This window comes from Centruroides vittatus, unplaced genomic scaffold (assembly GCF_030686945.1).
Source record: "Centruroides vittatus isolate TY-2023 unplaced genomic scaffold, ASM3068694v2 contig_620, whole genome shotgun sequence".
NCBI lineage: Eukaryota > Metazoa > Arthropoda > Arachnida > Scorpiones > Buthidae > Centruroides > Centruroides vittatus.
This window is the reverse complement of record NW_027122381.1, coordinates 3,581,237-3,594,900: the sequence shown is the minus strand read 5'-3', so window position 1 is coordinate 3,594,900 and position 13,664 is coordinate 3,581,237. Positions and strand designations below refer to the sequence as shown.

At 34.5% G+C, this 13,664-nt stretch overlaps 1 protein-coding gene across 5 annotated transcripts in view; it reads right to left on the bottom strand.

Annotated features, from left to right (window-relative positions):
• The window catches only part of LOC136979441 (extracellular matrix organizing protein FRAS1-like), a 522,959-nt gene that overhangs the window by 280,366 nt on the left and 228,929 nt on the right, over window positions 1-13,664 (bottom strand). For all 5 annotated transcript variants that reach the window (XM_067275439.1, XM_067275436.1, XM_067275435.1 and 2 more), the window contains 3 exons: window positions 9,093-9,233; window positions 570-848; window positions 236-442 (listed from right to left, as the gene is read on the bottom strand). In XM_067275439.1, coding sequence (XP_067131540.1) covers window positions 236-442; window positions 570-848; window positions 9,093-9,233 — 627 coding nt within the window. The remainder of the gene's footprint in view (window positions 1-235; window positions 443-569; window positions 849-9,092; window positions 9,234-13,664) is intronic.

The following is a 13,664-nucleotide window of genomic DNA, read 5'->3' as shown; positions in this document are numbered from 1 at the left end:
AAATTTTTGTTATCGAACGTTAAAGGTTGTTTACAGTGTGTTTGACTCATTCCAGTATTAAGAAAAAGGTAAAAAAAAAAAATGGAACATATAATAAAGTAGGTTTAAGCAAATTATCAAATGTATTCTATTGTATATTCCATTTTAGCCATTAGATGAGATAGATATAAGCAAAATTTGTCAGAAATATTATTCTACTTATTTCAAAATTATAATATTTTATACAATTACATACCTTCAAGAATATTAATTACAATATCCTTTAAATTATCTTCATCTGTTATAATTAAGAATCTATTTGAAATTATTTGTTCTTTTCCTTTTTCAATAACTGGAATTTCAATTTGCTCAATAACAGGTGGATATGGAGATACAATCTTAATTAAGATTTCTTCAATGTTGCTATTCAACTGCCGATCATTTATCATGATACTGAAATTACCTTTTTTTAAAAAAATGAATAATTCAATAACTTTAACTTTTATATTTAATTTTTATCTTAAACTTTCACAGAATTAAGTATATATAATTATACAATCTCTAAAAAATTCTCAAAAACATTAACTTACCTGCCAGTGGCTCTTGTTTTGTGTGTTTAAATAGTAATTGTTTATTAAGTATAGCTGTATAAAAAAATGTAGATCCAGTTCTTAATATAGTCTCATTTCCATTGTCAGACTGTAATATCAATTTTCCAGTTGTTGGCTCAGTTATTAATATTACATTTAAATAATTTTGATTGGTATCATCATCAATTGCAGACAATATAGTAGACTCCACAACTCTATAACTATTAAATTCACCAACCAGTATATCATTTACAAGTAGAACAGGTGCTTTCTCGTTCACTAAAACAAAATTTTGAATCATAAGTAAATTTGAATAATTGTATATATCTTTTAAGACAAAGCAATTGCTATCTTAAAAAATGGAAAGAAAGAAATATTTAGTAAAACATAAAAATATTGCTAAAGATAAGTTTTACAGATTCCCATATATTAAAGGATCATTTAAAAGATAAAAGAAAAGTTTAAAGAGGCAGGACTCCAGTCAGTACCGATGTCAACTAATAAATTAAAATTTACAGCTAATAAAAAACAAAACAAAATAAAAAAGAATAAATGAAGTCTTCAGCAACAGTATAATAATTAAGTTGTGAGAACCGGGTTTAACCTGGCCCAAAATCTCTTTTTGTTGTTGTTTAAATCCCCTCATGGGAAATTGAAAAAAAGGTCGAAATTCAAAGGATGCGCAGCCTTCCACCGTCGAAAAGCACTTCCTTTCTCTCCGGATCCAAACTCTTCGTCATGGAGATCGAATCATCAGCGATTCACCAACTATCACGATTGGTGATTGAAGATAACGTGACCTGTAGTATATAAAAGGAAAAAAGGTTGATAACTAGGTCGCTGAAGGTCCGGATAAGACGCACGTCCCGTCAAATCTGAATCGAGAATCGAGGGCTGAAGCCCGCCGACGACGAGCCGCCACGACCGGAGAACCAAGATGATTATTCCTACGATTACAGCCGATACATCCTAGGAAGAGGTATGACCCCTAAATTTGTAAACTCTCTCTCTCCCCCGCGGTTAGGAACTGAACGCGTTAGACTTTCTGTATTTTGTTTATCCGTCTAAATAAATCGTTATTTGTTTTCATCATGGTTCCGTTATTCTGAATATCGCCTTAATCATATCGACGAACCCACATGCTTCCTCCACTCGACCCGACAATTAATTACCCAATCCCGACAAGTCGAGATATCATAAAAATTTAGCCATCCGTGACAGTGGTATGGGTCTTGCCGACCTGTTCGCCGAGGAAAAAAAAGAGGTACGACTCCGTCCTACCTCCCGGCGTTCCCACATAGTCCTAATAATACTAATAGATTTTATATAGGAGAAACAGGCAACAACTAAACACCACAGTTAAGTAATGTTAAAACATATATGGTGTGGTACTCCTGTCTGTGTTCATTTTTTAAAATTTTATTATTACATTTATTTTAATATTATTTTTTTCTCAACTTTGGTACTGTCTTTAAACCTTAGTTGGACACTATCACCAGAGGCTATAATAGTCTCAGTTTGTCAGGTGTGCTCCAGCCTATGTAAAACAGAACTTTCTTTTATGAACACATCCTGTTTGGAAGATGATGGGAAGTAGGGAGAGAAGATAAAAACCTTGGAAACTGAGGGAAAAAGATCTCTTTGCCTTTTTAACTCTTCTGACTTCACTTTGCTCTCGTACAAGGTGACTACTAGAGAAAAAAGGATAGATCAATGGAATAGACAAACAGAAAGAGCAAAGCGAGCTGGAAAGGAAGTAGAGAATTTGGATTTTTGCACAGGGACCTGTATATAGAACACCAAGATTTGAGTGATTTATAAATATATATATTGTCAAGAAATATTTGTGGAACAGTATTTTATAGACATTTGTCGGTAAACATTTATATATTAGTAGTTTATTGATAGTGACAAGTAATTTTAAATGTACATATTAGTTAAGTTCATTGGTGTTGGTGCTAATATCTGTTGTCTTTTCATTACCATATAGTTCCCAATAAAATGCACTCATGAGTAAACAGGAATTACAATGGTTGCCATGATTACAATATCAACAAAAATATAATTGTGAAATGGGAAAAAAAAAACATACTAAAATTTTATATGAAAGAGATTATATAAAAAATTAAGATATAAAAATTGTAAATTTGGTTAATTTAAATATGGGTATAAATGTATTCCCAGAATGGTATTCAATTGTAGATAGTGCTACTCGTGAAAGTAAATTTTGAATGTAACAAGACTTGTAAGATAACTTTAAGTTAATTGTACTATCGGATTTTAATCTTAATTTATTGTGTTTTTTTTTTGCATTTTTTAGAAAAATTGTCTCATTAAGTGAGGAGGATCTTAACCCATTAACTGCCAAATTTTTTTCTGAATATGTGAGGTCCCAGATGAGGTCCGAAATCACATAAATCACGGAATTTGTGTGTTTAAATTATAACGATAGATTATATAAAAGAGAGAGAGAGAAAGAAAAAACTCTTTATCTAAACGACACAAAATGTAAACAATGAGTCCCAGGACAACTCCAACACATGTCAAATGATCTGCCAATGTCAAACCGAAAGGTAGAACTCTGACACAAGTATAGAATTCGGACTCAAGTGCTCATAAATAATCAATCTAGGAAAACAAATTCAGAAAAGGGAAAGATCTGATGGATAGAAAAACATCGCGTATGATCGTTAAAGTTCCAAGATGACAAAAATCACAAACAACAGGCTAAATTATGAGCGTGAGTTTTATGGTTTTATCAACAATCTCCGAGCATAGTCAACAAAAAGATGTCTATTTGACACCTTGAATTGTGATCCAAGTTGGTCTCGGTTTTCCCCTAGAAAGAAAGGAAAAACCAATCGGGAAGTGAGGAATGGGACGAGGGACCAATCCAAAATTCAGATAATGGGAGAAAAACTATAAAAATCGGAATTTCAAGGTCAAAGGACAGTCATCTCTGGATTAAGCTCACCGTGTGCTTTATATAGTAAATTGTGTCATCACCCAAGACATCTCTGCAACTCTCCGATCATCTTCAACACCCAGCGATCTCATCTCATCTCATCTGTCCCAGGGCTTTGAGAAAACGGAAAATCCTCGTCCCATATACATTTGCCATCCTAAAGGATAAAGAAGAAGTAAAACTGAACTATCACATAAATGTAAGCATAAATGTTACCAAATAAATGGCTTTTTCTTTTGTAAAACATTTGTCGTCAATTGCCTCCTCTGCCACACCCACATGCAAACGTCCCTAAAGTTCATCCTGATGTGGGATTAACTGATCCCCACCTAACAGACCAGCAACCTTACTTTGGTGCAGGGAATTGGGCTTTCAAGTTTCCTATCACCACCGGTCAGCGACCTTACAAATATACTTTACACTTGAGAACCTTAAAAGTCCAGTATTAACACTTTAATAGAAAACTAACATATTCGACCATACTCCGGTCTTCCTCGTGTTTGTAAACCAATAAGATTCGAACTTGGAATGCAAAGAACAGTATTTACAAATTATTTTTAAAACCTATGGAACGTATGAAACATGTTCAAAAATTATTTTAAAATCTGTGGAACAATCTAAGTGCGTATATAAAACTGTTGGAGGACATACATGTCCTATTTCTGTGCCTCAGTGATAGATGGCATTAGTAAGTGAGTTAAAGTACTTGATCCCCAAATTGGAATCATGGTTTTTAATGGGTAAAGATCAAAATGTACCAATATATATATATATATATAAAAAACATTAAAGACAATAGTGATGATTTTTTAATATTTTATTTGAAAAATCATTTACTGTTGATGTAAATGTGGGAACGCCGGGAGGTAGGACGAAGTCAGACCTCCTTTTTTTCGGCGAACAGGTCGGCAAGACCCACCCCACTGTCAAGGATGGCAAAATTTTTATGATATCCCGACTCGTCAAGATTGGGTAATTAATGGTCAGGTCGAGCGGAGGAAGTGTGTGGGTTCGACGATAAGTTTATGGCGATATTCAAATAAACAGACCCAGGATGAAAACAAATAACGATTTATTTAGATAGAGAACCTAATACAGAGAATCTACGCACCCCGTCCCTAATCGTGTGGGAGAGAGAGTTCACAAATGTTGGGGGAATCATACCTTGTATTCTGATGTATCGACAACAATTGTAAAACGGATCAGTCGGTGAAAGGAGGGTCGGTCGTTCTTCGGCTCTGGCAATGGGCAGAAGGATTGGGCTTGGCGGCTCGTCGTCGGCAAGCTTCGGTGGCTTCGGGGGTTCGGCCCTCGATTCTCGGGACTGATCCTACGGGTCAAGCGTCTTATGCGGACCTTCAGCGACCCCGTTCTCAGATATCTCCCCTTTTTTATACTCCAGGTCTCGTCCGCTGCGATCACCAATCGCGACAGAGGGTGATGAGTCGATCTCCGTGACTCATCACGCGCGTTTGACGGCGGAAGGCTGCACATCCTTTGAATCTTGATCGCTATCTCCAATTTTGATCGCTATCTCCCGAGGGGGTTTGAACAATAAAATTTGAAAATCGGACTGGCCGGTTTAACCCGGTCCTCACATAAATAAGCTTAGCCTCAGATAAAGAGTCAGAAAAAAAATCGATAGCTATTGCTTTATCTTGGATGATGCGTGGGAACTGTATTGGACTATGAAAGCTTATACCCTTCTATTAAAATCAAATTCTGCATGGAAGCACTTTTAGAATACATGCTCAACAAGAACCCAGATTTAGCACGTTACAGTAATGAGGTGGTAGAACTGGCTAGTCTCGTATGTTATGAATCATTTTTCACCTTAATGGCCAGCCATACAGACAAAAAAGAGAAGTCCCAATGGGAAGTCCAGTATCAGTAATATCATGTGAGCTGGTGGTGAGAAAACTAAAAAAAAGTCTTCTTTATGATTTCAAGAACGATATAGAGTATTTTAAAAGATATGTAGACGACGTCTTTGTACTATGAAGGAATGACCAAAATATCGATGAGTTTATTGGTAAGGTCAATAACAATGATAATGCCTCAAATTGAAGACTGAACAGAAAGGTTCCTCAAGGATACATTTTTTTTAGACATAGATATTGAATTCCAGGAAGGGCATTTGGTCACTAGTGTGTACGTCAAACCGACACATAGCCTGCTTTACGTTCCATCACAGTCGAATGATCCTTACCAATATAAACTGGCTGCCTTCCGAGCTCTGATTAGAAGGGTCTTTCTGTATTATAGAAGTGTAGCTGATAGACAGAAGAAGATCAACAGAATATTACTTGGTTGCCAGAACTCTAGGATACGATAACAGGATTGATCGAAAGCTACAAAATAAGCACAGCAAAGGCTCCATGTGACGATATCGGTAAAATCACGAAGTTCACATATGATAGAAGTAAAAAAGCCATCACAAGAGAAATTTCAAACAGCGAAAAGTCCAAATTGATTTTGTAAAAAGCTCCAAACCTGTGTAAGATATTTAAGGAATGAGAAGGACAGCATTGATAAAAAAGAAAAAACAGGAGTGTACAGGATTCCTTATGAATACATGAAATTAGGAAACAAGAAAAACTATATTGGTGTTACTATAAAAAATTTCAAGATCAGACTGAGGGAGCACAAATATAATGTCAATAAGAGATTCAATGCCACAGTATTATCTCAGATGGCACAGGCCAAGGGCTCCGTAGTAAAATGAGAGAAAGCAGATATTGTTAAGTCCGTGCATTCCCCGACTTAGCGACGAGTGCAGAAATCTGCATGAAAGTACTTAGTTAAAAAGTTTTCAAGAGCTCATAATTTGTGCCTTCATTTTATTTTTGCATTTGTTACATTTTTTTGTATATTTTATACGATATTATTACATGTTATATAATATTATATTTGTCTGTTGTTTTATTTTATTTTATTTTTATACATGTATGTGTATGTGTATATATATATATATATATTGTTGTAATTCTTCCATTAATTTTGTATTTGAATTTGTTCCATTGTATTTGTATTCAAATTTATATACTCTATTTTTAGAACATCATTATTTTTATATCTCAATTAACCTGAAGATAACTAATGTTTTTGGCCAGATTGATTGGCTATGTTTTAATAAATTTTATTTAAAGAAAATGATACATATATAAGAAGATTTAAAGAACACAGCTATTATCCAGTGTAAAAATTGTATTAACTTAAATAGCTTAATGGGATGGAAATTGATGACATATGATTATATCATCATTAAGAATCATAACAAATGTTGCAAATGTGAAGTTGGTTAGAGAGAGACAACAACCTTAGACACTGAAGCAGTCAGGTTTGTTTTATATACTTGTATTTTTTTTCTTTTTAATTTAATTTTTTTATTTTAATTGTTTTCTTTGTTAATATGTGTTTTTTAAATTTTTTTTAAATTTAAATTTGTTACCTGAAGATAGATTGGAAAATTACCAATCCACAATGCATTGTTAAGTAGGCAAAATACAGTAAACTGTTTTAATCTCAGCCTCTGTTAATTGCAGCTAATTAAGAAAGACGTGATAAATATCACTTGTCTCACGATTGGAAGAAGAAACATTTACTTATAGTTATATCAATTCTATTTTAATATTTTCAATTTTTATTAAATAGTTAATATACAGAAGATCGGTAGTATAAACTAAGTGGAATTACTTGAAATAAAAAATTAGTACACTGGTACTAACTAAATACCAGTATACTAATTTTTTACTTCCAGTAAGAATCATTCACAATACAAGACATTATATATATATATATATATATACATACACAGGATACAGGATTGGACAAACTAATGTGAACACCCAGTGACATGAAGCTAAATGGGTTATGTTATTTTGATATGAGATTGGACTGCCTTTCACTTATAGTACAATCTTTAACTTGTTTAACTGACATAAAATAGACAAATAAAGATTATGGATACTGCCTAGGGTAACGTGTCCCCATTCTTCAACAGTAGACTCAGGTTCCAAAAGTGTCTGGAGGAAGAAACCTGCTGCACACCTTTGCCTCTAAGATTTTTCACAATGAATAAATCCACAATGTTCAGATCAAATGATTGTAAAGTCCAAGGAAAATGTTGAACTTCTTGATGTTCATTAAAGCAGGACTGGATAGATTTAACAGTGTGGTTTGCCACATTATTGTCTTAGAATAATATTTCTCCAGTTTGAAACAAAACTTGTACTATGGGACATAGTTACTCTTTCCAAAGTTCAACATGATGTTGTGCCCTGATCCCTGAACAATGGGCCCCAGTAAATGCCAAGATATTGCTAATAGGTGGTTGTCTCTTTAATCCGAAAACATTCGGTAGACTAACTTACAGCTGTACAGACTTAAAACTTTTTTATTGGTTCTTCATCAAATGCATTTCAGACCAGTTTTATGAGTCCTGGTCCCTCATCAGTGCTACAGGAAAACAAAGGTTTTTATTAACATGGGTGATGCGAGTACGTACATAATAAGATTTACAAAAATTCTTTAAAAAACATTTTAACTAAATACATTTTTTATATACCTTTTTCGTATACTCTTTATTAACAATACATTGCTTACTGGTATCTGTTTTCATATTCGTTTTTTAATTCCTATTTTCCCTTGTATTTACAGTAGTACTATAATTATAAAGTTTTCTTATATAAAATCTTTTACAAAGATCTGTGTAACTAATATAGAGTTTTCTAAAATTAAATACGTACTTACTATTTTTTCGGATGTATTTCAAACATTTTACAGCAAATTTTGGTCCTATAAATATACACTTAAGGTTGTTCGCAAAGCATTGCGCTTTTTACAATACTAGAACGTTTTTGCAGTAGGGTGCCACACATAAAACTATTAGTCGTAGCTTAAGTGTATATTTATAGGACCAAAATTTGCTGTAAAATGTTTGAAATACATCCGAAAAAATAGTAAGTACGTATTTAATTTTAGAAAACTCTATATTAGTTACACAGATCTTTGTAAAAGATTTTATATAAGAAAACTTTATAATTATAGTACTACTGTAAATACAAGGGAAAATAGGAATTAAAAAACGAATATGAAAACAGATACCAGTAAGCAATGTATTGTTAATAAAGAGTATACGAAAAAGGTATATAAAAAATGTATTTAGTTAAAATGTTTTTTAAAGAATTTTTGTAAATCTTATTATGTACGTACTCGCGTCACCCATGTTAATAAAAACCTTTGTTTTCCTGTAGCACTGATGAGGGACCAAGACTCATAAAACTGGTCTGAAATGCATTTGATGAAGAACCAATAAAAAAGTTTTAAGCCTGTACAGCTGTAAGTTAGTCTACCGAATGTTTTCGGATTAAAGAGACAACCACCTATTAAACATATACAGCGACTAAACAAATTTAATTAAGATATTGCTACATATAACTATTTTTATATCAAGTATTCACATTATTTTGTCCAAACTCCATATAAATGATATTTTCATGATGAGCTAATGTTACAATTTCTGATTTAAAAAAATTTATAATAATAATTTTTCTTACATTCACAGCTCCGTAATTCTTCATCTATGAAATAACTAGTTCCACAGCTACGAACACATATTTTATGTTTCAAATAAAATCCTTCTTTGCAGTAGTTACAATGATGGAAATCAAAACAACTATAACAATTCTCTGAACATTCTGCAAATATAAAAAGTACTAAAATGAATGAAATATGAATTATTCACATAAAGAAAAAAACTAAAATAATTATTTCAAATGAAAATTTATTACATATACTTCAAAATAAACAAATCTTGGCATCATGATGTAAAGATGCAAGCAGACTGCTAATTAAAGCAAATAAACAAAATGATTCTTTGACAGGTACAGTACATAATTATCATAAGCTTTCATTAAAATAAAAAATAATATCTAAAATAAAGTACTAAGTACTTAACATTCCAGAAAAGCAAAAACTTTTAATCTTATAATGTAATCAAAATGAATTGATAATAATAATAATAATAATAATGATAATAATAATAATAATAACTCTCCCGTGGTCACCACCTAGTCGTGGTAAAGAAGCCCAGTAATTTTACTGATCCATAGGGCAATGCAGGCTGGAGCACAAGCTCCTGGTAGGGACACCCATGCCAGTAAGGTCTATGGGGAGAAATGAAGCTAAGAGTGACCACACCCACATTCTGTGGAGATATTTATTATAGTAATAACTAGATCAAAGTGTAATACCGGCTCAGACGTCGCCCGGGTTAACAAGGTCCGCGTTCGTGGGTTAGGCAGAGGCTCACGTTCGAAAAATAGGCCACAGTCTCCCTTGGTTACCGGTGGCAAAAGCAGCACCGACCCAAGCATGGCTACTGCAATGCCCTCAACAGATGTGAGGAACCAACCCAGTCTTGGTGTTTCTGTGGCAATGCATCCGCAGACCACAAAGGCTGGAAAACCACGCCAACGGATGAAATGGACAGTAGAAATGAACGAGTTTATCATCCGTACTTACTACACAATCACAAAACTCAAAACAAACATGACAGAATACAGACAACAACTACACCATAGATTCACACAACAGTATCCTCATCTCACTGTCACCGAACAAAGGGTTGTTGATCAAAAAAGAACAATTATACACAACAACCTTATTCCAGAAACAACACTTGAACTTATCAAACAACAGGTTGCTGATCAAATATATCAACAGACAGAAACATCTAACATTAATGAAGATTACGTAACCTGTCAGGATAATCCAGCAACAAGCATTGATAATAACACATACAACAATTACCACTAATGATACTACATGTAAGTTCGCCGACCTTTAGGGGGAGTCGTTAATCCCGCGACAGGATGGTCTAGGGTCGTTCGCGTGTGGGTGTGAGGGAGGATGACACAGACAATAAGTGTCTCACAAAGAAACCCGTTTATTTAAACATAAAACAACTCACACTATGCACAGATCGTTACAAAGGTAAACGTTCGAACGTTTTTGCGCCGATGTGTTTCCTATCGTCGCTCGATAGAAGGCCCCGGGGCAGCGACTCGTCGGTTGGCGTCGGCGGACCTTTCGATGGACACCTTGGAACACCTCTTGTCTCCCTTCAAACCTCTCGGAAAAAATCTCTTGTCCTTCCAATTCGGCGATTACTTCAATCTCTCTTTTTCATATTGTTCATGTTGATTGGCTCCACGTCCTTCCTTTCTCTCTTCTTGATTGGTCCCTCGCTTGTTTCCAAGCGAAAAACGACCCCTGTTCGAGTCACGAGAAAGAACCACCTCGACAAATCTACTTGACACCCTCCGTTTACTCAGGTTGGAAAGAATTGATGGAACGTTGAAACTTGCGCTCATATTTTCCCCATTGTTGTCTAATCTGAGAGATTTTTGAAATTTAATGCTTCGATGTGATGTTCCTTTTCATAATTAACTTTTCATTTTTTCCTAATTTTAATGATCTAAATTTCGTATATGAGCGACTTGTCAAAGGTCCATCTATACTGGAGGACATTCGTCTACAATCATTACTCATTACAATTATTGCGTTTTATTTTACATTAGGCCTTTTTGTCTTTCGACATCTTTCTCCTTTTTTTTCATGCGTCGCGGTTTCAAATGACTAACGCGTCAAATCCGATCTTTGATCGGTTTTTGTCCCTTGTAACAATGGACAATTTTCTACATTTGTTTTAACAATCTTCTAATATAAATAATTAATGTTAACCCGTTTTTGGGACTTCACATACAGACACTTCCTCATCCATCACTGATAACATAGACATTGATTTAGTTAATACGCTCTCACTTATATTTCAGGAAACATTCACTAAATATACAGGCGCAGATCCCACACAACGACCACGAATACCAAAAATCAACACGTCAAAGGAAGTTGGAAAAACACTAAATTATGTAAACACTCACTTAATACCACACTACATTCATTCAATTTCTACACTCGCAGACATTCATACATTAGTTCATGCTGGGGCAGTCACAGTAGTGACATACCATAAACTGAAAGTACAATCACAGACAAATACACAGAAAACACAATTCTATCACAAGCCTGCCTGGCAGAGAAGAATAGAAACACAAATAAATGACATTAGACAGCAATTAGGCAAGCTGACACAATACACTAAAAACAACCTAACACCCAAATTAAGAAAACAGCTCAAAAACATTTTCGAGAAAATAAAAACACACACAAAACACGAACATCACAACACACGCATTACAGAATACATTGATACACTAAAACAAAAACTTGCTACCAAAGCACGTAGACTCAAACGATACAAAACATGTACACTACGAAAACAACAAAATAAATTAGTTACAAACAATGAAAAACTCTTTTACAGACATATTAATAACAAAGCAAACACTGATACACAGCACAGTGGCACACCAACAGAAGAAAAACTCACAACTTATTGGTCTTCTCTTTGGTCCAGTGCTGTCACGCACAATGCTAATGCAGGCTGGATCGAGGAGGAGAAGAGAAACTTGCACTACATACCAACTATGCCCTGTGCTGAAATAAACATACATGATTTCCAATACACTGTTAACAGAACACACAACTGGAAGACACCTGGTGTAGACAACGTTTACAATTTCTTGTACAAAAAGATTACATCACTGCACCAGGAACTAGCTAAACACCTAACACACATCATCATCAATCCACAAGACATGCCAAATTTTCTTACTCAGGGCATCACCTACATGAAACCTAAAAACAACAATACCACAAACCCCACATAATATAGACCAATTACATGTCTTCCAACACTCTACAAATTATTGACATCCTGTATCGCAAACAAAATATACAAACATATTGAAAAACACGACATTCTCACGGAACAACAAAAAGGTTGCCGTAGAAATCACAGGGGTTGCAAAGAACAGTTACTCATAGATTCGGTCATTCTACGGCAAGCACACAAACAACACAGAAACATACACATGGCATATATAGACTACAGAAAAGCATTCGACAGTGTTCCACACAGTTGGCTGCTACATATTCTACACATGTACAAAATACATCCATCACTCATTACATTCTTCCAAAACACCATGCAGCACTGGAGAACAACACCACATCTCAGGGTTCATAACACTTCCATACAAACAAACCAAATTTTTATTAGGCGAGAAATTTTTCAAAAAGATTCCTTGAGTCCTCTCTGGTTCTGCCTAGCCTTGAACCCATTATCCAACATGTTAAACGACACGCAATATGGTTACAATATCAGACATGAAAAAACAACACAGTTTACACTGTCACATCTCATGTACATGGATGACATAAAACTTTATGAATCCACACAATAACAACTTTGAGAACTCCTACAAATCACACATTCATACATCAAGGACATACAAATGCAATTTGGCATAGATAAATGCAAAACACTTCACATAAAAAAAAAATCCTGAAGAAAGAAGGTTTTGCGCTTGGAAATGGAGACGTTATTGAATCCATGGAAGAGGGCGAGTTCTACAAGTATTCAGGATTCCAACAGGACAAACTAACAGAACATACACAAATGAAGCAAAGATTAATTAAAGAATACCAAAGTAGTTTAAATGCTATTCTCAGAACACAGTTAAATGCAAAACATACAGACAAAGCAATAAACACGTATGTCATTCCAGTACTCACATATTCTTTTGGAGTTATACATTGGACTCACACAGATCTTGAGCAACTCCAAAGGAAAACAAGAACTACACTTACTAAGCATAAACAACATCATCCTAAATCTGCTATACAAAGACTAACCCTTCCACGTAAAGATGGCGGACGTGGCCTGATTGACATAGTTAACCTTCACTACAAACAAATACAGTCACTGCAAGAATTTTTCTACAGAAAACAAGAAACATCACAATTACATAAAGCAGTAACTCTAGCAGACTCGAATAACACACCATTAAACTTACACTCACATCATATGGACACAACACAACATATAAAAAGCATAGACACCATTAAGCAATCGTGAGCTCGAAAGGCACTCCATGGCAAACATCCTTATGATCTGGCCCAGGATATTGTTGACAAAACTGCGTCAAACAGCCGGTTAGCTC